Below are 24,076 nucleotides of genomic sequence, written 5' to 3'. Positions count from 1 at the left end.
TCAGGAGATCTCCCACCCACAGCTTCCAACCTCATAGTCCGGGAACCCCACACTGCCCGGTTCTACCTCCTTCCCAAGATCCACAAGCCTGACCACCCTGGCCGACCCATTGTCTCAGCATGCTCCTGCCCCACTGATCTCTACCTACCTTGACACTGTCCTATCCCCCCTAGTCCAGGAACTTCCCACATACGTTCGAGACACCACCCACGCCCTCCACCTCCTCCAAGACTTCCGTTTCCCCGGCCCCCAACGCCTTATCTTCACCATGGATATCCAATCCCTCTACACCTCCATTCGCCATGACCAGGGCCTCCAAGCCCTCCGTTTTTTCCTCTCCAGACGTCCCCAACAGTACCCTTCCACTGACACTCTCATTCGTTTGGCCGAACTGGTCCTCACCCTTAAAAATTTCTCCTTTGAATCCTCCCACTTCCTCCAGACCAAAGGCGTAGCCATGGGCACACGTATGGGCCCCAGCTATGCCTGTCTCTATGTTGGCTATGTAGAACAGTTGATCTTCCGTAATTACACCGGCACCACTCCCCCACCTCTTCCTCCGCTACATTGATGACTGCATTGGCGCCACCTCGTGCTCCCGCAAGGAGGTTGAGCAATTCATCAACTTCACCAACACATTCCACCCTGACCTTAAATTTACCTGGACTATCTCTGACACCTCGCTACCCTTCCTGGACCTCTCCATCTCCATTAGTGACGACCGACTTGACACTGACATTTTTTACAAACCCACCGACTCCCATAGCTACCTGGATTACACCTCTTCCCACCCTATCTCTTGCAAAAATGCCATCCCGTATTCCCAATTTCTCCGCCTCCGCGGTATCTGCTCCCAGGAGGACCAGTTCCACCATAGGACACACCAGATGGCCTCCTTCTTTAGAGACCGCAATTTCCCTTCCCACGTGGTTAAAGATGCCCTCCAACGCATCTCGTCCACATCCCGCACCTCCGCCCTCAGACCCCACCCCTCCAACCGTAACAAGGACAGAACGCCCCTGGTGCTCACCTTCCACCCTACAAACCTTCGCATCAACCAAATCATCCGCCGACATTTCCGCCACCTCCAAAAAGACCCCACCACCAGGGATATATTTCCCTCCCCACCCCTTTCCACCTTCCGCAAAGACCGTTCCCTCCGTGACTACCTGGTCAGGTCCACACCCCCCTACGACCCACCCTCCCATTCTGGCACTTTCCCCTGCCACCGCAGGAACTGTAAAACCTGTGCCCACACCTCCTCCCTCACCTCTATCCAAGGCCCTAAAGGAGCCTTCCACATCCATCAAAGTTTCACCTGCACATCCACCAATATCATTTATTGTATCCGTTGCTCCCGATGTGGTCTCCTCTACACTGGGGAGACTGGGCGCCTCCTAGCAGAGCGCTTTAGGGAACATCTCCGAGACACCCGCACCAATCAATCAAACCGCCCCGTGGCCCAACATTTCAACTCCCCCTCCCACTCTGCCGAGGACATGGAGGTCCTGGGCCTCCTTCACCGCCGCTCCCTCACCACCAGACGCCTGGAGGAAGAACGCCTCATCTTCCGCCTCGGAACACTTCAACCCCAGGGCATCAATGTGGACTTCAACAGCTTCCTCATTTCCCCTTCCCCCACCTCATCCTAGTTTCAAACTTCCAGCTCAGTTACTGTCTCCTTTGACTTGTCCGACCTGCCTATCTCCTTTTCCATCTATCCACTCCACCCTCTCCCTCCTTGACCTATCACCTTCATCCCCTCCTCCACTCACCCATTGTACTCTATGCTACTCTCTCCCCACCCCCACCCTCCTCTAGCTTATCTCTCCATGCTTCACTCTCACTGCCTTTATTCCTGATGAAGGGCTTTTGCCCGAAACGTCGATTTCACTGCTCGTTGGATGCTGCCTGAACTGCTGTGCTCTTCCAGCACCACTAATCCAGTATTTGGTTTTCAGCATCTGCAGTTATTGTTTTTACCTTATCTCTGTGACTCTACTTACTGAAAGGATTCAAATTATGTGTTCACATGGTCAGTTTGATTAGTAAATATTGACAGAATATTGTGACAAAATTGTGAAAATGAAATGTTTTGTGTAAAGGGTGAGACTGTAGAAATTGTTGGTGGGGTGTGCACCAAAAAGTGATTAATTACTAATATAAAATCAAGATACTTCAATTCTGCTGGGAATCTGAAATAAAAAAGAGAAAATGCTGGAGAAACATTTATGGAGAGAGGAATAATTACATTTTGAAATCTAATTTAAAATACAAAAACAACGTCTTTTGAATAAATTATAAATAATGATCATATACGCTATTAACCCGAAGCCCGGCTAGCTCAGTCGGTAGAGCATGGGACTCTTAATCCCAGGGTCGTGGGTTCGAGCCCCACGTTGGGCGTACTATTATTTTACACGAAAAGCTGAATCTTGCTGCTGCGTTCTACTATAAAATCATAAAAACGGCGAATACGAAGTTAATGTGATCTCATGTAGTTTTTCACATACCATATCGTTAAACACATGACAGTGCTCCCCTGGGCGTTGCGAGATCCAGAGCAGGATGAGCGGACGGGAAATGATCAATTATTAAATAGACCAATTCTCAAGGGCAAAAAAAAATCGGATAAACCCAAGAATGAAAGTGCTTGCTTTATTTTAGGTGCAGTTAGACTGTTATAAATTTGTACTCATTCAGAAATCTCAGTGTCCGTGATCCTAGTAACCCTGAGCATTCCTCTACCCACCACCCCCAGTTAATGAGGGTTGGTGACGCCCAGAGTCGCCCGTTGCTGTGGTGACCGGCCTGGCCTCCGCCGGCAGGCCCCCACAACAAACTCCTGTCGCGGGGCTGGTGACCGGCCTGGCCTCCGCCGGCAGGCCCCACAACAAACTCCCGTCACGGGGCTGGTGACCGGCCTGGCCTCCGCCGGCAGGCCCCACAACAAACTCCTGTCGCGGGGCTGGTGACCGGTCTGGCCTCCGCCGGCAGGCCCCACAACAAACTCCCGTCGCGGGGCTGGTGACAGGCCTGGCCTCCGCCGGCAGGCCCCCACAACAAACTCCTGTCACGGGGCTGGTGACCGGCCTGGCCTCCGCCGGCAGGCCCCACAACAAACTCCCGTCGCGGGGCTGGTGACAGGCCTGGCCTCCGCCGGCAGGCCCCACAACAAACTCCCGTCCACTCAAACCGGGCATGGAGCCTTCATTCGAGGAAAAAATGGACCTGATCTTCTCTGCATTCATCTCCCTCACTGCACAGGAACAGGACGAAGCGTTGTCGCGTTTGCTTCGTGTATGTCAGGTAGGAATGCTTCTGCTTCTAATCTACCTTTCCCTTTCGGTAGAATAAGGATAAATAAAAACAGAAATTGCTGGTGAAGCTCTGCAGGTCTGGAGGATCTGTGGGAACGCAAAGCAGAAGTTAACGTTTCAAGTCCGGTGACTGTTCTGATGAAGAGTTTCGCCAGGAATTTTCTGGGTTTTGTTTTGTTTCACATCCCCAGCACCCGCAGTTCTTTGTTTTAAGGCTAAAGTAGTTCACTTAACCATCCAAGTAAATACAGGTATATATGTAGGATGATACACAATCACAATATTCACTGTTTTCCAGTACTTTTTTGTTGATCACTGTAACCTTTTGGAAGTGTGTGTAATATCTTGTGTGCTTTGGATTTTCTATTAGATATGCTACGTCATTTTGGATCATCAATTTTAACTATAAAATAGAGTGAAGCATGGGGAAATATTCACCAGATGCTTTTTCTCGGTTTATAATTGTCGGCAGCCACATCTTTGGTATCGGGTTGCTTTTTCTGTGACACGGATAAAGCAACTTGTCAAACGTTCGTCACTTAAAGTTTGACTTATCATGCATTGCAAGTTTAATTTCTCTACTAGGATCTTTCAATTACATTTCGATAATTGTGTTGATTTAAAAGTTCCATCCCACATTAATAGGTTTGTGCAGCTGGGGTGGCAGCACTCTCCAAATCAGCAATTAATTGATTCCTTCAGTTTGTCTCGGAGGAAACTACATTCGCGTGCACCCGTATTTTTGTTTTTTTTGTCGCTGTTTACCTATTATTTACTTATCTATGTTACTTAACTCAGATCTGCCTGATTGCTTGCAAGAGAAAGCTTTTCACTGTGCCTCTGTACACGTGACAATAAATTCAATTCAATTCAATTCAGACTGATAATGGACTGGCATCATGATACCTAACAAGAGAAATTAAAAAGTATGCATGTGGATGTGAGGAATAATAATGATTAAAATATGAAGGAGACAAGGAGGAGATAGTAGGGGCTCTGATAATAACGGGATGTGGGCCAAGTGCTGGCATATGGGACTAGATTAGATTAGGATATCTGGTCGACATGGATGAGTTGGACCAAGGGTCTGTTTCCGTGCTGTACATCATATCACTCTCTAACATGTCCTCAGTACATCAGCTTGGACTTCTGGCTTACTTAACCAGTGACATTATTACTATGCCTTGAGTGGAGTCTGAAGTGGCTTCAGACAGAAGTCCTATGACTTTGAAAGACGGTCTAAAAGATATTGGTTTTGAGCATCAACAGTCATAGAAAACCTCCCACATTGTTGTTAGCCTTTGCACTCTCTGTAAAATCCAACTTAAATGTTTTGAGTCAAAAACTCAGTGAAAGACTTCATTGCCACAAGGGAAGTGTTCTTAAAAGAGAAGACTGTATCTACACTACTGTCTCCAGAGAATAGAATTCAGTAAGCCATTACTGATCCATTATACACTCCAATGTTTTTCAATTAAGATAATTTCTTTCTTGAAAAGTTATTTTCTTCAAATCAAATCTTTAAATTAGAGATGTTATTACACACCAGATGGGATTTGAATCCATGCCTCCTCTCTTAAAGGTAGACATTTCCATTGCACCAATTCAACCCTCACTTAACTTTTTATATCCAGAAGTGCTGTTATCCACAAGTGATTTATTTTTCCCATCACCAAATCACCCATGATATTTTTCCAGATGTTACCCACCTCCAGTAAAACACCCTTGATCTCCAACTGATAGATTTTCCATACAATACAGGCCATCAAAGGTGATGGTGAAAGGAAGGAGGCTGAAGCAAAATGGAGTTGGAAGGGTGGAAAGTGGCTTCAACTGAAAATCAGTATTTAGACAATCTGTTAATTTTTTTTTCTCACTTTGTTGCTTTGCCAAAGTTCCTTTTGAGAATATATTTTCTAGACTTGGATTGTGTCTGTGTGTCTTAGCCTTGCTTAGGGGTGACTAAATACCCTGGGCACATATTCCATTCATGTGCAAGAGCAGTGTACATCCTGAGCTGGTGTGTATGCTAAAGGCTGAATACCCAGAAGTTTGTTTTGAGGATTTTAGCAGTGCACTCAACTTACCATAATGCAAAATATCATTCAACCACTTCCTGTTATGGACCCAGTTTTATGGGCCAGATGGTTTTTACTTAGTGATCTCTATCCAGGTCTGCTTTGGCATCTTGCAAGAAGAGGAGCTCCAGGTGAGCATCTGCAATACTGGGGCTACTTTCCCCACTATTCAGGTCTCTGCATCTCCTGCTCCACCTTTTTATTCCAGCAAATCATGCAGGAATGACTATCATGGTGGATTTAAATCTGGCTCATTCTCTTTCTATCTTGTCTTAGTGACTGCTAATTGACCATCCCAATCTATATTCAAGCCAATTAAAGTTCATCTCCATGATAACGAAGAGCAGTGACTGCTCTCCTATGTGCAAAGATGAGACTTGGGAGCAATCCAATGTTCATTTCCCACTCCTAGCAGGAAAATCAGGACAATTATTTCTCTCAGTCAAATTATGAAAAAGAAAACTAATTTCACTACATTGCAGTGGAAGTCATTACTGCATGAAATGCACTTATGTAGCAGATTGGGCCAAAGTAATTAATTTTGATACTCATAATAAGGAAGCTTATAACGCATATAGTTTTGATGGAGATGTTATCAATTTCAAACAGTTGGAAAAACATTAATGGTGATATACAGACACATCAAGTGGTTCAGATATGGAATACACAATCTGAGTTTGCCGATGCAGGTCCACCTGAAAGGCATTAACTAAGCCTCTGAAAAGAAAAAAAATGTATAAGTTTATGTGGAAAGGATGGGTGAGTGGAATTAATAGAAGGCTGGCATGGATGTGATGGGCCAAATTACCACCTCCTCTGCTGTAGTCATTCTCTGATTCAGTCACGATATAGTTGTTGTTTAAAACTACAGTAAAATGTAAACTTGATTCAATTACTGGCGATTTTTGTTCTGAGATAGAAAACTATTGGTTCAAGCTCATAATCTAGTGTGATTCTTTTAGCACTGAGACATTAGTACATGTTACTATCCTCCAATCATTTACTGAGCTTTTGTCTCCCTATTTGGGTGGACGTAAAATATACCATGGCACTAGTTAAATAATAGGGGTCATTTATTGAAGTTAGTTTCTGTGTCCAAGTTAGATACAGCATTTGTCCAATTAAATACTATAATTAACCAGTTGTATTTGCTTTGCAATGTGATGGGTGCTTTGCAATGTGATGAGTCTTTTCCTTCATTATAGGAATTATTTCAACAGTGTCTTCAAGAACTACTTTATATCACACAGGTTTTTAAAAGAAGTTTGATTTCCCTTTGTTTTTCAGCTGCCACAACTGAAAAAGATCTACTCTGAAGTCTGTCCCTTATTATCCATTGACTTTGTATTAATTTTGCCACAAGAGCTGGTAGAAAGAATCTTTTCATATGTGTCTGCAGACGATCTATTCAGGATGGCATGCTGCAGCAAAACTTGGAGAGAATTTACAAACACTGACATTTTGTGGTAAATTAAGATTTCTAGTTTTAATGACGTTCTGAATGTTGAGTTACAATTTTTTATGAAATAAAAATTTATGTGTGTATATTGTGTGCATAAAAATGGGACTGTAGATGTAATTCAATGAACCTGGAATAATAAAGATGAGAGACTGCAGGAGATTGATTGAAACATTAGCCTATTATCCCTGGGATGTGATTTTGAATCTTGAGCTGGCTGCTCGGGTTCTACATAAAGAGTTCATGCAGTCTCAGTTCAATTCCTGGTGGGCATAGATTTAAAGGGCAATGGCTACCCTACCCCAAATACACAACTGATTGGCATAAATTGAAGCAAGCCAAAGAATGGCTGTGTTTAGGGGAAAAACAAGTGGAGAGACATCTGTTTTTGATACTAGAACTGAGTGATGATAATCTTTATGAATTGATTTCATTATTACTGCCCAAAATAGAAATCTATAGAATTCTACTGCACAGAAAGTCTCTGCCGTTTTTGCTGACTATGTGAAAGAACTATCCAATTGCTCCCATACTATTTTAAATCTGTATCTTCTGGTTATAAACTTTTCCTGCTGACAGGAGGTTTATCTTGATTCAATTATAAAACCCATCAAAATTTTGAACAATTCTATTCTATTTCTATTTAATCATTTCTTCTTTTTAGGAGAAGAATCCCATTTTGTCTAATATCTTCAGTAAACTGAAGATTTTTGTAAAGCCTTTATAAGTTTGCTTCGCAATCTTTTCAAGACTTTGACATCTTTCCTAAAGCATGGTAACAGTAATTGAGTGCAGTAGTTTGGCTGAGGCCTATCCATTGACTTGTGAAGGTTTCCTTGCTTTTGTACAATGTGGACAAAACATTAATTCAATAACAACCAAGCTACTTGTATATGGTTGAAATCAATTCTTATGCCTCAATTTGTAACACCTTGTATACTTTGTTAACAAATAACCTGATAATCAACTTGTCATTTTAAATCTATCAAATTGATAATATCCTTTTTCAGAATTCTTCACTTTAATGAATTTAATAATATTTTCATAAATGGCATAGATACCAACTGAATAAATATGATTTTTAAAAATGTTTGTTAGTGCAATGCTTTACTTAATTTAAGTTTGCGAAAATGCAACTTTTTTAAGAGCAAAGGATCTCATAAAACAACTTTACTGGTAATTATTAAAAAATGATCCTAATAAAATAATTACAAATCCCTGGAGGAAAATTGTATGTGTGTCATTCCTGAGAAAAATAAATAGTGTCGTGAAATACTAAATTACGCTTTCAGAAAAAAAACTTAAATGATTGATTTATTATCCTTCATTAGCTTTAAAAGCCTTTGTCTATGTATTGTGCACTCCTGAACATATGAAGTTGAACTTACCAGATTAATGACCGAATGGTGGTATGTCATTTATTTCTTGTTTTAAAGCAAACACTGTAAAAAGAAAAACTGATAAATGCCAACAGGCTGTGAGATATTGAATTGTTTAGAAAACTGAAAGTAATGAGAGCAAATTTTGCTTGCATGGTTAACAGTTTAAATTTTATTATCTATCATCATATGTAATACTAAGGTTTTTTTAAACAGGCAGCCACTATGTGCCCTTCAAAACTGGCTTAATTTTGACACTGACCAACAACTCTTCTCCAAGAACCCGTATAGTTACAGTCCCACAGGTAATCTGCTCCCCTATTGGTATGACTGTCTTTGAGAATTGAACATATTTGATTAAAGTATTTATTTCATCGTTAGGACTTTTATCACAGTAGAGAAAAACATGTTAGGAGTTTATTTAGATAAACTGTACTATTGTATAAAGTACATTTTTATGTATGTTATTCGTATTCCTTGAATTGACAATATGTACCAATGAAAATAGATGTATTTTCAATTATGTAAAATGGTGATTTCCACTGATCCAAACCATCAATACAGAGACTATATTGAGATCAGAAAATGTTTATCGCTTATTTAACAGAATTTAAATACTACTGTTTGCAGCTACTTAACTTTAGTTTGCTTTTGTTTAAAGCAATCAGTTTACAATACTTTACTCCATTGCTTCAATTTCTTACACAAAGCTGCAAACTTCAGCTGTCATTTTACACTGCAGCTAACATACTTGAAAGTTAAACAAAATGTGGCCACAAATGAGGATCAAAAAATGTTTGTGTTTTTCAATTCTTGAATATATGTTGAAAGGTTGTAAACACCATTTCTAGGTGGTCAAAGAGATTGCATGTGCAAAGAGGCAAACTACATAATTTTGAACTGGCGGAAAACAGCACAGCACAGCCCCAAGATGGCTCTGCCAGAGGTCTATCAGATCCATCTGTTGGAAGTGAAAAGTGCAAGGAATCAAGAAGATGTACATGGAGGCTGGAATTGATAAACAGGAGCTTCCCCTCCTGCAGCTATATCTCCCTGGTTACCACTCCTTCACTGCATTTGTACTGCCACGTTGCTACCCGATCCTCTTCAACCACCGTGCTGCTCTTTCCAGAGTTGGGAGACCTTGCCTGGGTTGCTACATCCACTTTTCCACAACCTGTTGTTTCCCCTTGCCACCTCTATGTCCACGTTCCAGGCAAGTAGCAGCTGCTAGGCACAGTGATAATGTCACTGAAAAAGTAATCCAGAACACCACGCTAATATTTTGGGTACATGGTTGCATTTGAAATCAATTTTTTTAAAAAATCTAGGTTAGGATGTAAAACTAACGACCACCATCTAGCCATTGTTAATTGTCATTTTAAAACTATGTTGTTCACAGACATCCTTTCGGGTTGGAAATCTGCCACTCTTATCTGGTCTGAATCAGGAGGTTTCTCCACCTTCTGCCTCACTTGCTGTGTTTTCCAGCCCCCTGCTCTGTACCTTGAATTCCAGCATCTGCAGTTTTATTTTGTCTCTAACCCTTACCTGGTCTACCTTATATGCAACTCCAGCCCCATATCAATGTGGTCAACTCTTAACTGCCTTCTGGGCGATTTGGAATTGGCAATAAATGCCAACGTCTCAAGAATGGATAAACCAAAAAGCCTCCTGGCTATAGGAATAGCCCCTTCCTGGACATTGCTGTGCCCTGAGAAAGCTGGACAATGTGAAAGTGTGGTGGCTAAATAAATTGCCACTAAGAAGGGAAAATTCCTCTTCCTCCGCCTTCTTATTTCCCTTGTCCCAGATCTCCCTAACCATCTAGCCGCAGCTTCTGTCTTTCCCTTGCCCCCAAGCACCACCTCAGTCAGGTGATGCTTGGGGGCAACTTCCCTTGAGAGGCCTAACTGAAAACCAAATATTGGATGCAGGTGTTACTGTTGGAAAAGAGGCATATGGACAACTGCAATGACATTTGGGGAGGCCACCTGCTCATGGACTGCTGCTGATGTCTCCCTGCACATGGAATGCAGTGATGTCAGCTGTACATGCACAGACACATCTACACATGCCTGTGTATGAGTGGGTGGGGTATCATTTTGTGTCATGGATAATCCCTCCAAATTTGACAAGCTTGTTGAAAGGAAGAAAGAGGTGATAGGTGAGCATGCAAGATTAGAAAGCACAATATAGAGCTACAAAGCAGACCCTGGATTTGTGACATAGTAACACTTTCCAAAACTTTGTTTCACGACTAGCTAATTAAACCTGCTGCTACATAGTTTCTCTATTTTAAATCAAGATCACATTAAGTTTTTGAAAGGGTTTAAATGGAAACTACTTGCTGTTGTTATTACACAGTGAAGATAAAACATCACTTCATTTGGAAGCCAGAAGTGTTAAGTGGATGATTCATCTTAGCCACTTCCAGAGTTCTCCGTATCGCAGACTCCTGTCTTCAGCCAATTTGATGCACTCTATGTAATATCAAGGAACGGTTGAAAGTATTAGATATTGCAAATGCTATGGGCCCTTATTCTAGTAGTAGTACTGAAGAAACTTACTCCAGAACTTGCTGCACCCCTGGCCATACTGTTCCAATGCAGGTACAACACTGGCATTTAGTCAACAATATGGGAAATTGGTATATCTTGTAACTCGCAACAGGACAAATCCAACCTGGCAAATTGCCAAACCATTGATCTACTCTCAATCATTAGTAAACTGATGAAAGGTGTCATCAATAGCATAATGAAGCAACACTTGCTTAACAAGAACCTGCTCACTAATGCTCAGTTTGGATTCTGCCAGGGTCATTCAGCTCCTACCTCCTTTCAGCCTTGGTTCAAGCATGAACAAACCAAGCTGAATTCCAGAAGTGAGATGAAATTGATTGCCTTTAGCTGCATTTAATTAAGTGTGGCTTGAGAAACCCTAGCAAAACTCGAGTCATTGTGAAACAGGGAGAAAATTCTCTGCTGGTGGGAATCGTGCATGGCACAAAGGAAGATGGTTGTTGGAAATCAGTCATCTCATCTGCAGGGGTTTCTCAGGTTAGGGTCCTCGGCCTAACCACTTCCAGCTGCTTCATCAATGATGTTCCCTCACCATAAAGTCAGAAGTCAGGATGTTCATTGATTAATGTTTTGCGCTATTCATGACTCCTCAGGTACTGAGCAGTCCATGTCCAAATGCAGCAAGACCTGGGCAATATCCAGGTTTGAGCTGTCAAGCAGCAAGTAACATCCATGCAAGTAAGTGCCAGGCAAAAATCATTACCAACAAAAGGGAATCTAATCATTGCCCCTTGACATTCATTGGCATTACCATTGCTAAATTCCCACACTCTCAACATTCTGGGGATTAGCATTAACCAAAAACTGATCTGGACTAACATATAAAAATTGTGGCTACCAGAGCTGGTTAGTAGTACCCTCAGCCCAGTCCACCATTTACAAGGCACAAGTTGGGAGTGTGATGGAATACTCACCACTTGCCTGGATGAATGCAGTTCCACCAGCACTCTCAAGAACCTTGACAAAGCAGCCTGCCTGATGGCACCACTTCCACAAACATTCACTTCCTCCATCCACTGCTGCTCTCAGTGGCAGCAGTATGTACCATCTACAAGGTGCATTCCAGAAATTTACCAAGGCTTCTAAGACAGCACCTTCCAAACCCATGACTGCTCACCATTTAGAAGGACAAGGACAGCAAATATGTGGGAACACCACCACTTGCAAATTCCCCTCCAAGCCACTTATCATCCTGACTTAGAAATATATTTCTGTTCCTTCAGTGTTGTGAGTCAAAATCCTTGAGTGAACCAAATGCACACCAAATAGACTGCAGCGGTTCATGAAAACCGCTCACCACCTTTGTGAGAGTAGCAAGGGATGGGCAATAAGTGCTGGTCTAGCCAGTGACAGGACATGTCCTATGTATAAATAAATAAAACAAAGCTTTCCAAATGTCAAATACACATTTAAGAGTTAAGAAAAGATGGATAATTTAACAAGCTTATCACCCACTTGCACTGAAGCTTTGTCTCTCTGCATTTGCTCTGAGAAAAGCTAACACTTGTACAATCAAAGCATATCTAGTATTATAAAATCTATTTATAGCATACAATTATTTTCTGTATTTGTATTTAAAACACTAGAGCTGCCAGAGGGAGTGGTGGAGGCTAGTGCAATTATAACATTTAAAAGGCATCTAGCTGGGTATGTGAATAAGAAGGGTTTAAAGGGACATGGGCCAAGTGCTGGCAAATGAGACTAGATTAGGTTGGGATATCTGGTCGGCATGGACAAGTTGCTCCGAAGGGTCTGTTTCCATGCTGTACATCTCTATGACGAAAGGTTTTACCCAGAATAGTGTTTTATACTTTCAACTTCAAACTCCTCTGTCTCTGCTATCCTTATACATTCAACCTAAATCCTCTAACATTGTCTATGTTCATATTGTGATATATTCATTATGGATTATATAACCAAATAGCTTGTCTGATGGGAACTTGAAGACAACCTCAGGATTTTATGGCCATTCATAAATGCCAGTCCAGAGGTTTATGAGAATAATCCCAGAGTGAAATGCCTTGCAATATTTTGCTCTTTGATGTCTATTACTAAATGATTACCCTTTTATTTTAATAGGTCTCACATCTCCAAGGTACAGCTCTGTTACCATTTCTGATTTTCCCTCTTTGTCCCCAACTTGCCGATGGAAAGAAATTTACATTAGAGCTTGTCATCTGAGTCAAAACTGGATGTTGGGTAGATATACAGTTTTACCTTTACTTCGAGGCCATCAAGAAAGAGTGGATTGCCTCGATTGTGATGGTGAGTGCTATTCAGCAAGAGCAGAGTGGGAAATACTATGGATTATGAAGTGAATTATAATTAATTTTCCTTTTGTAATCTTTGCCTATAGTTTTTCATTCACAGCTGGTTTAATGCACTGTAACTAAATTGACACCATTCAGATGTGGATTTGGTTTGCCATTCAATCATGACGACAATATGATCTTGCGTTTATATCAAGTCATTCACAAAGAAAAATGCCACATGGCTCTTCAAAGAAATGTAAAGGACAAAATGAAAAGGAGATATTGGGAGGTATGACCAAAAACTTGGTTGCTGAGATGTAAGTGCCAAACAAAAATTATCTCCAATAATCTAGAGAATCTAATCATTGTCCCTTGACATTCAATGGCATTACCATTGCTACATTCCCCTCTACCTACATTCTGGGAGCTACCATTGACCAGAAACTGAATTGACTAGACATTTAAATACCTTGGCTACAATAGTAGATCAGAGGTACACTGGGCAACACGGTGGCTCAGTGGTTAGCACTGCCTCACAGTGCCAGGGACCAGAGTTTATTTCCAGCCTTGACTGACTGTGTGGAGTTTGCACATTCTCCCAGTGACTGGATGGGTTTCTTCTGGATGCTCTGATTTTCTCCCATAGTCCAAAGATGTGCAAGTTAGATGGATTGGCATGCTAAGGTTTCCAGGTTAAGTGGATTAGCCATGGGATATGCAGAGTTACAGAGATAGGATAGTGCGTGGATCTGGGTGGGATGCTTTTCGGCAGGCTGGTGTGAATTCAATGGGCCTAATTACCTGCTTTCACACTGTAGGGATTCTATGGTTCTGTGACTCTGTGAGGACTTCCTCCAATGCTCTGGTTTCCTCCTACAGATCAAAGATGTGCATGTTAGGTAAATTAGTTATGTTAAATGTAGGGTTTCAGATGTAGAGTTGGGAGCTGGGTCTGGATGGGATACTCTTTGGAGGATCGGAGCAGATTCAATAGGCCAAATGGCCACTTTCTGCTGTAGAGATTCTAAACCCTGTCTATCATCTACAATGTAATGGAATGTACAGCTTCAACAATATTCAAGAAGCTTGACATAGCCTGGGCAAAGCAGCTTGCTTGATGGCACCACTTCATTGAACAAAAAGCCTAAGTCACAGGAATAGACAGTTGTTAAGTAATATTACAATAGTCGGAAGGAACAAGACCATAAAAGGGTATCCTGACCACTAGATGTGTCTATCATTTGGTCAGTGAACTGTAAATCATTGTTGCTTGTGTAGCTCCCATTTTAGTTTTAATGGTTCAAGCTTCTTGGTAAACATACTAAAAACTAGTTTGTTACTGAATGCTCCTTATGAATAAAGAGATAAAGTTATTAGCAAAAAAGTTCTGATCTTAGAATTAAAAGAGGACATACAAAGTACTTATAAGATGAAAGTCCGAGTGGGTCTGAGCTATACTGTTTGCAGCCATTGTTGAATTCCTTGTCGATGAAGCAGAGATTTACACTTTTCAGATCCAGCAGCTATGATGGCTTCTGTAATTTTATAGGTGGTGTTTTACTGTACAAATGGACCTGTAAGACTTTTTACTCCCTTGGTCAAAACTTCCCACCTGAAGGTGGCTATCAAAGCCTTCTTGCAGTTCTGCACATTGGCAATTATTTTCTTGAAATTCAAAATTTACAATTCAGAGCTCAGAATGACATTGTTTTGTGGATCCTTGGTTCCTCAAAATTAACAAGGAAGCCAATTATACTGAATCACTTTAAAGTTCTTCCACCCAGCTGCTGTTTATTCTGAAGTTTAAATTCACGTGGTCATACAGCATGGAAACAAACCCTTCGATCTATCTCATCCATGCTGACCATGCTGACCTAAACCTTGGCCCATATCCCTCCAAACCATTCCTATTCATATCCATGCAGATGCCTTTTAAATGTTATAATTGTACTCTCCTCCAGCAATTCCTCTGGCAGTTCATTCCAGATGTGCACACCTTCTGCATGTAGAAGTTATCCCTCAAATCCTTTTTAAACTCTTGCCCCTCTCACCTTAAACCTGTAGTTTTGGACTCCTCCCCCCCCCCCACCCAGCCCTCCCCCACCCCGCCCGGGGAAAAGACCTTGGCTACTCACCCTATTCATTCCCCTCATGATCTTATAGGTCACCCTCAGTCTCGGACGCTCCATGGAAAAAAGCCCCAGCCAATTCAACCTCTCCCTGAAAGTCAACCTTCCAGTCCCGGAAACATGCTTGTAAATATTTTCTACACCCTGTCAAGTTTAACATTATCCTCCCTGCAGAGTGGCAACCAGAATTGTACACAGTATTCCAAAAGTGACTTCACCAATGTTCTGAACAGTCGCAATATGATATCCTGACTATTATACTCAGTTATGACCAATGATTTCTCCTGCTATTTCAACAGAATGGACATCTCCATAATTCACTTAGAGCTTGCAGCTGCAGATGCTTTGTAGCAACTTAGTTTTGCCTCCTGTGTCCATTATGAGTCAGATTATTTTACAGAAAACCTATTATATCATAATTCCTTTATTCAGATCAAGAGCTTGAAGGAAAATCCAGTTCTGTCCTCATTTGATTTTTACATGGGTGCTTCCAAGAGCAATGCTAGATAAGATGCTAGATAATTTATTCTTTTACATTTTATTGATTCCCTCTCTCTCAATTCGGTCTTTCTTCCCCTGTTTTTGTTCTCATTCTGAACCAGATTTGACATTGTATTTAACCACTCCAAATTACATTTATTTTTGGTTCCTATGCTGCTAATTTCACAATCCTTCAACTGGATTTGATAAGAAGGTTCATTCAGGATACACATCATAATTCTAATGGCTATTTCCACTTTGAATTTCACCTACTTCTTCTGTGCTTGTTTACATACCCTTGTTCTTTCTAGTTCTTCTATGTCCTCCCTTCTATCCTTTCATTCTCACTGTCCCAAGAACTCTAAAGTTCTCATGTTTGTTCTCTCACTTGATGTTTCTCTCTCTCCTGTAGAATAGTGCTTCACATTCCCACTAGGGCACATCAGAAATGTCATGGATGAGTTTGCATATGTCATGTCGTACATATTTCACGATTCTGTAAAGAAACATGCTACGTATTCCATCATTGTGCTGCATATTACTCATTCTTTATGTTTAATTTAAAAATACAAAATACTATCTGATTTGTACAAAATATTTAACCACAATAGAATTCTAATTCTAATATATCACAATTCTAATATATTTCCTGCCTCTTTCTTGTTCACAGGAAAACGGCTTGTTAGTGGAAGTTCAGACAAAACTGCCCGTGTATGGGATCTATTCACTGCAAATTGTCTACATGTACTGGATAGTCATACAGATGCTGTAACAAGTGTTTGCATTAAGGTAGTCTTTTCCCCCTATCCAGCTACTTAAAAAAGCTGTAAAATAAACACAAAAATAACCATATACTTTAATTCATTTTGAATTATTTACATTTTTATTTGCATTTGTTGCTAGCTTATCAGGTTGCTATCCAAATCCCTGTACTGGATGAGAAGAAATTCCCTTCAATTAAACATTGGAAAAACCTAAAGTTTTTCAGTTCCTGTTACTCAGTTCCTGAAACACTATTCACTCGTTGCTGACTAGCTCCTCCCACTTTCCTGTGCCTCTTCAGTCTTAAATTAAATGTTACTTTTATTGATCAAGTGTTTGGTGTACTGCTCTAGTAAAGTCTTATGTGCCTAGATGCATATTTTGCTTTATAATGTTCCTGTAAAGTGCCTTTGAGTAAAATACCTTTTGAATGTTTCTTTTAGAAATTTTCCATTAATTTTTTTTTCAGTATCATAAGCACTATATAAATACAAGTTGCTATTATTACTTCATGAAGCTTTTTAATAACTGTAAATGAATGGTTGTAATAGAAAGTTCCAATGAAATCTTTGCACTAACTCTGTTATCTATGCATTAACTTATTGGATCATATTTAAAATTAAGTAGCCAATATTTTTATAATTTTATTGTTATCAGTTGCATTATTATCAAAACATTCAATAACCACAAGTCCCTCAGGTGTTGTTTGTGTTAGCAGATGACCCAGTCAGGACAATGTAAATTGTATTCCATCTTCAGTGCATCCATTCTCTATTCCTATTTCACACTGGTTACAAATTTCCATGTAGATTATTCTGCTCATCACTTTGTGTAGGTGGTCTCGTGAAATTCTGAAAAAGAAATGAAAATATCCAAGTTGTTTCTTCAGATTTCTTTAGGTCTATCCCCAATGTTTCAGCTAAGGATCAGGAAAATACCTACGGGAATCAATTACCAGTATCATAATCCTGAAAAAAGCATTGCATTTTAAAAAATGCTGTATCAGTGCAATTTATATTAATAGACAAGAAATGCCTTTGAGTAATTTAGAATCTATAGTCCAATTTCAAGTCCCAGTGAACATTCTCAAACTGCAATAACATAACATGATTGAGTTATAGCTTTTTCAAATATTATACTTGTCAACTTTGGAATTGATCCCAGTGTTATAGATCATGTTACTCACCCAAGACTAATAAACTGTACAAATCGAGTTTTCTTTCTAGATTAATCTCATTTGCCTCAAATTGACCACAGAGTTCCAAACAAATTCCTGATAAGCAAAGCCTGCTACTGATAAGAAATGGAAGTTAACACTCTTTACCTATCCAAAACCCACCTCAAGGATAAACAACCTTCAGTTTTCATTTTCACAGGAACATGCTTTCCTTACTGACATGACGATGAATTTGTTGGCCAATTAGCAATCATGAAGGCAGGAACAAGGGCCGGACTCTTCAAGTGTAGGACCGATTTCTAAACCGACCATGGCAGCCTTATTGTATCTGCTCTTTCACTCTTTACTTTCAATTTGGAATCATCAGATGTCTCAGGAAAGGCACGGGCTGGAATCAGGAGCAGGGATCCCGAATGATTTGCAGATGTGAACCTGGAAATCATCCTTGTGGCCATAAGGGGTGGGGGATGGAGCTTTTTACCTATTGCAAGAGAAGGCCACCTCGCAAGACTAAGGAGAACTGCATCAAGGTGACACAAGGGATGTGATGTGTACAAATTGGATCAGTTGTGAGAAGAAGCTTACTAATCTGATATGCTCTGATGAGGTGAGTAGAAGCATCAACTCTCGGGACTGGCATCTTGAGTATTCAACATCCAGTGGTGCATCAGCAGAAGAGCCTGAGGCTGTGTTCTGTAGCTGAACATAGGAGGAGTGTATGCCCATAGAACTTACTGACTCCACAGAATAGCTGAGACCCATAACGCAATTGAGGATCTGACAGCATTGAGATTTGCAGTTTATAATGGAAAAAGCAGCTAGCATTGGTCATGGATGTCAGCAGTTCTTTATCTTTTACCCTTACTCAAAATCAGGGCCCATAATATACCCGAGAAGGGGCTCCCTACCTTCACATCATCATTGCTGCCAAGGAACAGGGATCAGTAGATATCATGGATAGTGAGAAATATGGCAGGGCACAATGGAGATAGTGATCAGACTGCAATACATTCATTTAAAGGTGTGCATTGCATACCACCTCTTTCAGTTCATGCTGAACCCTGAGTTTCATTGAGAAGCCTCCATACTTGCAGAGGGTTGTGATCTTTAAGGCAAGTTCTCGTAACATGTGCTTGTGTCTCCCACAGACATAGATGTCAAGTTTGAACAGCAACTATAGAACTCCAAAGAACCACCATCATCCCTTCCAAAGCAGCCTCCACTAGTCCAGGTATTGTCAATTTCATAAGGCCTCACATATGGTTAGGTAGGATGGCACTGCATCCACAGCACTAATGTGCAGGATATGGTGCCAGAGACACTGGCAGCTGTGGTAATTTACCCTTGCAGGAGAAAGGACAGTAACAGGCCTACTCAGCTGAGTACAACAGCAGGTGACCCAGGAATAGAATTTCCTGTTAGAACAGCAGCAACAAATGTGCTCCTAGATTTCAGAATTTTTCAGGCAGTGTATAGTCATGTGCTGAAAATGGAGGTGTTGACCCAGCTCATTTGCATCACCTTTAGAAAATTGGACAAATACGCTCCTCCATTGAGAAAGTGAAGAACTATATGGAGAGCCAGCAACTCTGAAGAGGTATGCAGAAACTGTTCATTAACATTCACAGTGTACATGCTACACCATGTAGCCTTCACGTTTCAGTGATGCTAGTGGCACAGGGTTGTTTGGTTTACCAGTTGCTCCACAGCTCATACTCTTAGTCAGTACACCATCAAATAACCAAAACTGTGAGGAGGTTTCTGCCCCTCATTGGGGTCCATCTTCAATGACTTTTTTGACTCATCTGATGAAGTGAGCATCTATGCTTTGAGATTCACTGATGGCAGCATATCCTTGCAATGACTCAAGTACAGAAGCATTTGGAGGTGCCACACTTATATCTCCTAGGGCATTTTCATGAAGATGATGACTGCCATGTGTCTCACAACCATAGGATGGAAAAGAACAAACAGGCTATCTCCAGCTATCTCCTCAAGGGCAGCACCAGATAGAAGTGGCCAAATAAGGAAGCCATTGCATTGGACAGCATACTGAGCAGATCACTAGGATGTCTTCTGCCTGTAACTCTGCACTATCTACATTTGAGTACCATGTAAATATTGATACATGAAGTTACACTGGTGAGGTTCCTTTTATTTATTGTGGGCCAGAGAAGTAGTTTGAAGTAATCAAGGCATACAAGAGTCCATTTGTGGTCATGTTGAAACTTCTGATGAGATGTGCATCCTTTATTGCAGGTCAGAGTTTACATATTAGAGGCTACATCTTTAACGAAGTGTTAGTCCTGGTAATTCATGATGATTTCCATACCATGTCATTCTTCCCTGGGTCAGAGTGACTCCTCTAAAAAGTGCTTTGATCAAATAATTCCTGATATTGATGGAATTCTGATGAGAACCTCCAACCTGGGGCACTTTCCTGCTCTTCATCTTGAGTTGTGCTCCTCCCTGTCCTCCTCAAAGAACATACTCTCTTGAGGGTCATGTTATGGATAACATAGCAGACCCACACTGAACAGCATCTTTGCAAGAGTGTCCAGTATGGCATCTCTCTATTAGTCACTGTACAGAACTGTGTCCTGAGAAAGTATTGTGGTCTGATCTATGGTTGTCCTAGTGAGTAGATAAATTTGGTAATATTTTCCCAGTGCATCTGGCTTGAGCTTTCATAAAGAGATGACTAGCCCATCTCTTTAAGATGATCCCAAAATGCATTCATGGAATTTAGGGATGTTTCAGGGAGGTTAGGTGTTGCAGGTAGAACAATGGTTGGTACAGAATGAAGCAGTAATTGCAGTTGTCAGGGAAGTGAGAACCTAACTGGAGAAAGCCATTGCTATGCTGCAGATCAAGTGAATTTTGAGAATGCGGAAATGAATCTGATTGACGTAGCACCAGGTACTTTGAAGTCCACATGGACATTATCAATGTTTCCTTGTACCTGGAGGAATCTAGGATAGTTCACTGCCCTCTGCCTGCAAAGCTATGTCACCCCATAATTTAATGTACTGTCCAAGTCTCGTGAACAGTGCATCAATTATCTACAAGATGCAGCCATGTACGACCATTTGTGAGATAAAAGAAAGAAGGACTGTGAGGGAAACGCAGTTGCAAAGAAACCTAGACTTTACTAAAAAAAAGTCTCCAAGAAAATCATAGCGCACTCAGTATACAGATGCAAACGTATCAGTGTTGTCATCATTGTGGACCTCTGTGTATCTCGGGGGTAAGCTGCATGTTGGTGCATCATGCAGGTGACAAATGACCTCCTTGTCAAGGCTGGATAGTACATCAAATTCACAACTGATGGGGCATTTTCTAACCAAAGGGTTCAATGCCTGGACCTGGTCAGCTGGTGCACTGTAAGGAGCTCTGTTATTATGATAGTCTGCTGCACTCTTTTATTTAATATAGCCCTCCAGAAAGGTGTTAGATCAGTGAGACCCCTAAAGGAAACAGTTCATTAGGAAGCAGAAAAGAGGATGAGTTGGAGGCAGAGGGAAATTATGCTGAAAAAAGGACTCCCACTGCATGATGAGGTGATCTCCTATTCCTCTGGGAAGAGGATGTGCCTTCTGTCCCTCACCTCTGTAATGTAGTAGACTGCTTTAGTTCAAACTCTCTCCATCAAGACAACTAAAAGCCTCCGTGATGGCTGCCATGGATCTCTGAATGAGTCTTATACATGACATAGGCTTTCTAGAACCCCAAGGCCGCTATGCCATTCAATAAAGTAATCACCGCTCTGTTTGTGTTTTGCTTTCAACGTTCACACTCACTCTGGATAACCTTTGCTTCACTTGCCTAACAAGAATCCATTTCCCGCCAACCTTAAAAATGTTCAATGAGAGCCTTCTGAGGCTGAATTTCATAATTTTGCAATCCCAGAAAATATTTCTCCTAATTTGTCTGAAACGAGTAAACCCCAACTTTTAAATTGTGGCCCCTAGTCATAAACCCATTCTCAAGATAAAAACGCCTTTCTATGCCCACCTTGTCAAAACTCTTCAGCATCTTACGTACTTCAATCAAGTTACCCTTTACTCTTCTCAACTCTGGTGGAAACAAGACTAGTCTATACAACCTTTCCAATGTAAGACAACCCACTAATTTCTGGTGTCAGTTTAGTAAACCTTCTCTTAACCACTACAAAAGTATTGCACGTTTCCTTAAATAAGGAGACTAAAACTGCACACATTTTTCAGATGTGGACTCACCAGGGCTCTGTAAAACTGAAGCATAAGATCTTTACTGTTATGTTCAATTTTTTTTGTAGTAAAACATAGCAATCTACAAGCCACCTTACTGTACCTGAATTCTAGCTGCTTATGACTCATGAACTAGAACACCTAGATCTCTCTCCACCTCTTTTTAAGAATGGTGCATTTATTGTGAATTTCACCACCAGGTGGAGCTGTGTGTGTGTGTGTGGGCAAGAAAGTAATGTCACAGTTGGTTTTCTCAGGCCCTTGGGTCTGTATAAGGGGCATGGAGGTGAGAAACCGGGCAGTGAGGGGAAATGGGAACATAGGAGAGCAGCCCAAGGCCCTTGGTTATGACCTCCCAGCTCCTCTTCACAAAATTCTTTCCTACTTATCTTTGTGTCATCTGCAGCTACTGTGCCTTCACTCCCCTCGTCTAGATACTGTCTAATCAGTCTGTTCAGAAATACTACTGCATACCTCTGGAGCAAATGGGAATTGAACCCAGGCCTCTTGGCTCAGAGACACTGCCCCTGCACCAGAAGACCGCCATTCCCCTCACCTAAGTAATTGATGTGAATCATAAAAAGCTGAGACTCCAGCACAGACTCCTGTGAAATTCCAGTCCATATCTTGCCATTCAAAAAAATACATATTTATACATATGTTCTGTTTTCTGCTAATGGTTCAATAATCTTCTATTCATTCTAATACAGACCTATATCATGAACTCCAACTGTTATGCAAAACCCTTTATGTAGTACCTTTCAAATGTCTTCTGGAAATCCAGGTACCAAATATCTACGGGCTCCTTTTATCAATGCATAGGATTCCTTCAAAGAACTCCAATAAATGGATTAAGTATGATTTCCCTTTCACCAAACCATACCGACTCTTCACAATAATCTTGAGTTGTTTTAAGGATCCAACTATAACCTCTTTAATTATTTTAACACCTTTCTAGGACATATGTCAAGCTAACTGGCCTGTCGTTTCCTTTTGCATGCATCCCTCTATTTTTTAATTGAAAATATTTGCTGCTTTTGAGTTTGTTGAGGTCTTTCCAAAATCTAACAGCTTTTGGAAAGATGATGCCAATTCCACTTTACTACAATAGCCTCTTACTTAAGACTCCAGGATGAAGTCCATCAGGATGTGGTTACTTGTTACCCACAGTTGTATAAGTTTGGTGTGTTCTGCTTCCCAATGATTGTAATTTCACCCAGTTCCTTTCTCCTTTCCACCTCCCAATTCATAGCTAATACATCTTTTCTCTGTAGTGAAAATGTAAACAAAATATTAGCTTATTTCATCTGCCATTTTCTTATTATCTACTATTAACTCCCCATTCTTTCTCATGTATTCTTTTCCTTTTTAAATACCTGCAGAAATTCTTGTCTTTATTTCAGGTTAGTTTTTTCTCATACTCTAGTTTATTTCTTATACTTAATCTTTTAGCTATTTTTTGTCATTCTTTGTATTCTGTCCAATTATCTGACCTGTCTCTATGCAATTATATTTTTCCTTAAGTTTGATATTTTCTTTAATTTCTTTAAACATGCATTGCAGGCCTCACCTTAGATTGTTTTCTTTTTTAGTAGGAACATACTTATTCTGAGCATTCTGACATATCCCTTCAATGCTTGGCAGTTGCTTCTCTATTTATCAATCCCCTAACCTAGTATTCCAGCACAATTCAGCTAACTCAGCTTTTATGCCCACATGGTCACCTTTATTTAAGTCTGAAATACTAGTTTTAGATCCACTCTTCTCCCTCTCAAAGCTGACATAAATAACATTGTGATCACTCCTGCCAAAAGTTACCTTAACTCTGAGGTCATGAATAAATCTTGTCACTTTACACAATATCAGGTCTGATAAAATCTGCTTTCTGTTCACTTCCAAAATGTGTTGCTGTAAGATACTGTCTCAAACGCATTCTATGAACTTCTCACCGAGGCTACGACTGCCAATCTATATTTTTTCCAGTTTATATGTGTATTAAAATTACCCCAAATTATTGCCATTTTTTTTATCACAAGCATCTAAGATTTCTTGTTTTCATCTTATATTGCAAATACTGTTTGGGATTTGGACTACTCCCACAAGTGACTTCCTTATCCTATTATTCCTCACCTCCACCCAAACCTATTCTACATTCAGAACTCCTGAACTGCATCAGCTTATGTGCATCCATTCTCCCTCTCATCAGCTTTAATTGCCCTGGAAACCCAT

At 40.7% G+C, this 24,076-nt stretch overlaps 1 protein-coding gene and 1 non-coding gene across 4 annotated transcripts in view; both read left to right on the top strand.

Annotated features, from left to right (window-relative positions):
• Positions 1 to 2,333: 2,333 nt before the first annotated feature.
• Positions 2,334 to 2,406, top strand: trnak-cuu (transfer RNA lysine (anticodon CUU)). Its single transcript has one exon. It is a non-coding gene; the product is annotated as a tRNA-Lys (tRNA).
• A 162-nt stretch (positions 2,407 to 2,568) lies between these two features.
• LOC140476349 (uncharacterized) overlaps positions 2,569 to 24,076 on the top strand; it is a 51,932-nt gene continuing 30,424 nt past the window's right edge. Inside the window, exons 1-6 of one of the 3 annotated variants that reach the window (XM_072568817.1) lie at positions 2,569 to 3,071; positions 3,184 to 3,309; positions 6,686 to 6,864; positions 8,453 to 8,541; positions 12,898 to 13,083; positions 16,350 to 16,468. In XM_072568817.1, coding sequence (XP_072424918.1) covers positions 3,202 to 3,309; positions 6,686 to 6,864; positions 8,453 to 8,541; positions 12,898 to 13,083; positions 16,350 to 16,468 — 681 coding nt within the window. In that variant the 5' untranslated portion in view covers positions 2,569 to 3,071; positions 3,184 to 3,201. Of the gene's footprint in view, positions 3,310 to 6,685; positions 6,865 to 8,452; positions 8,542 to 12,897; positions 13,084 to 16,349; positions 16,469 to 24,076 lie in introns of all 3 variants that reach the window. The other 2 variants (XM_072568816.1, XR_011960452.1) reach the window with 2 other exon arrangements.

Source organism: Chiloscyllium punctatum, chromosome 4 (genome assembly GCF_047496795.1).
Source record: "Chiloscyllium punctatum isolate Juve2018m chromosome 4, sChiPun1.3, whole genome shotgun sequence".
NCBI classification, from domain to species: Eukaryota; Metazoa; Chordata; class Chondrichthyes; order Orectolobiformes; family Hemiscylliidae; genus Chiloscyllium; species Chiloscyllium punctatum.
This window is presented reverse-complemented; position numbering and strand designations above follow the sequence as displayed.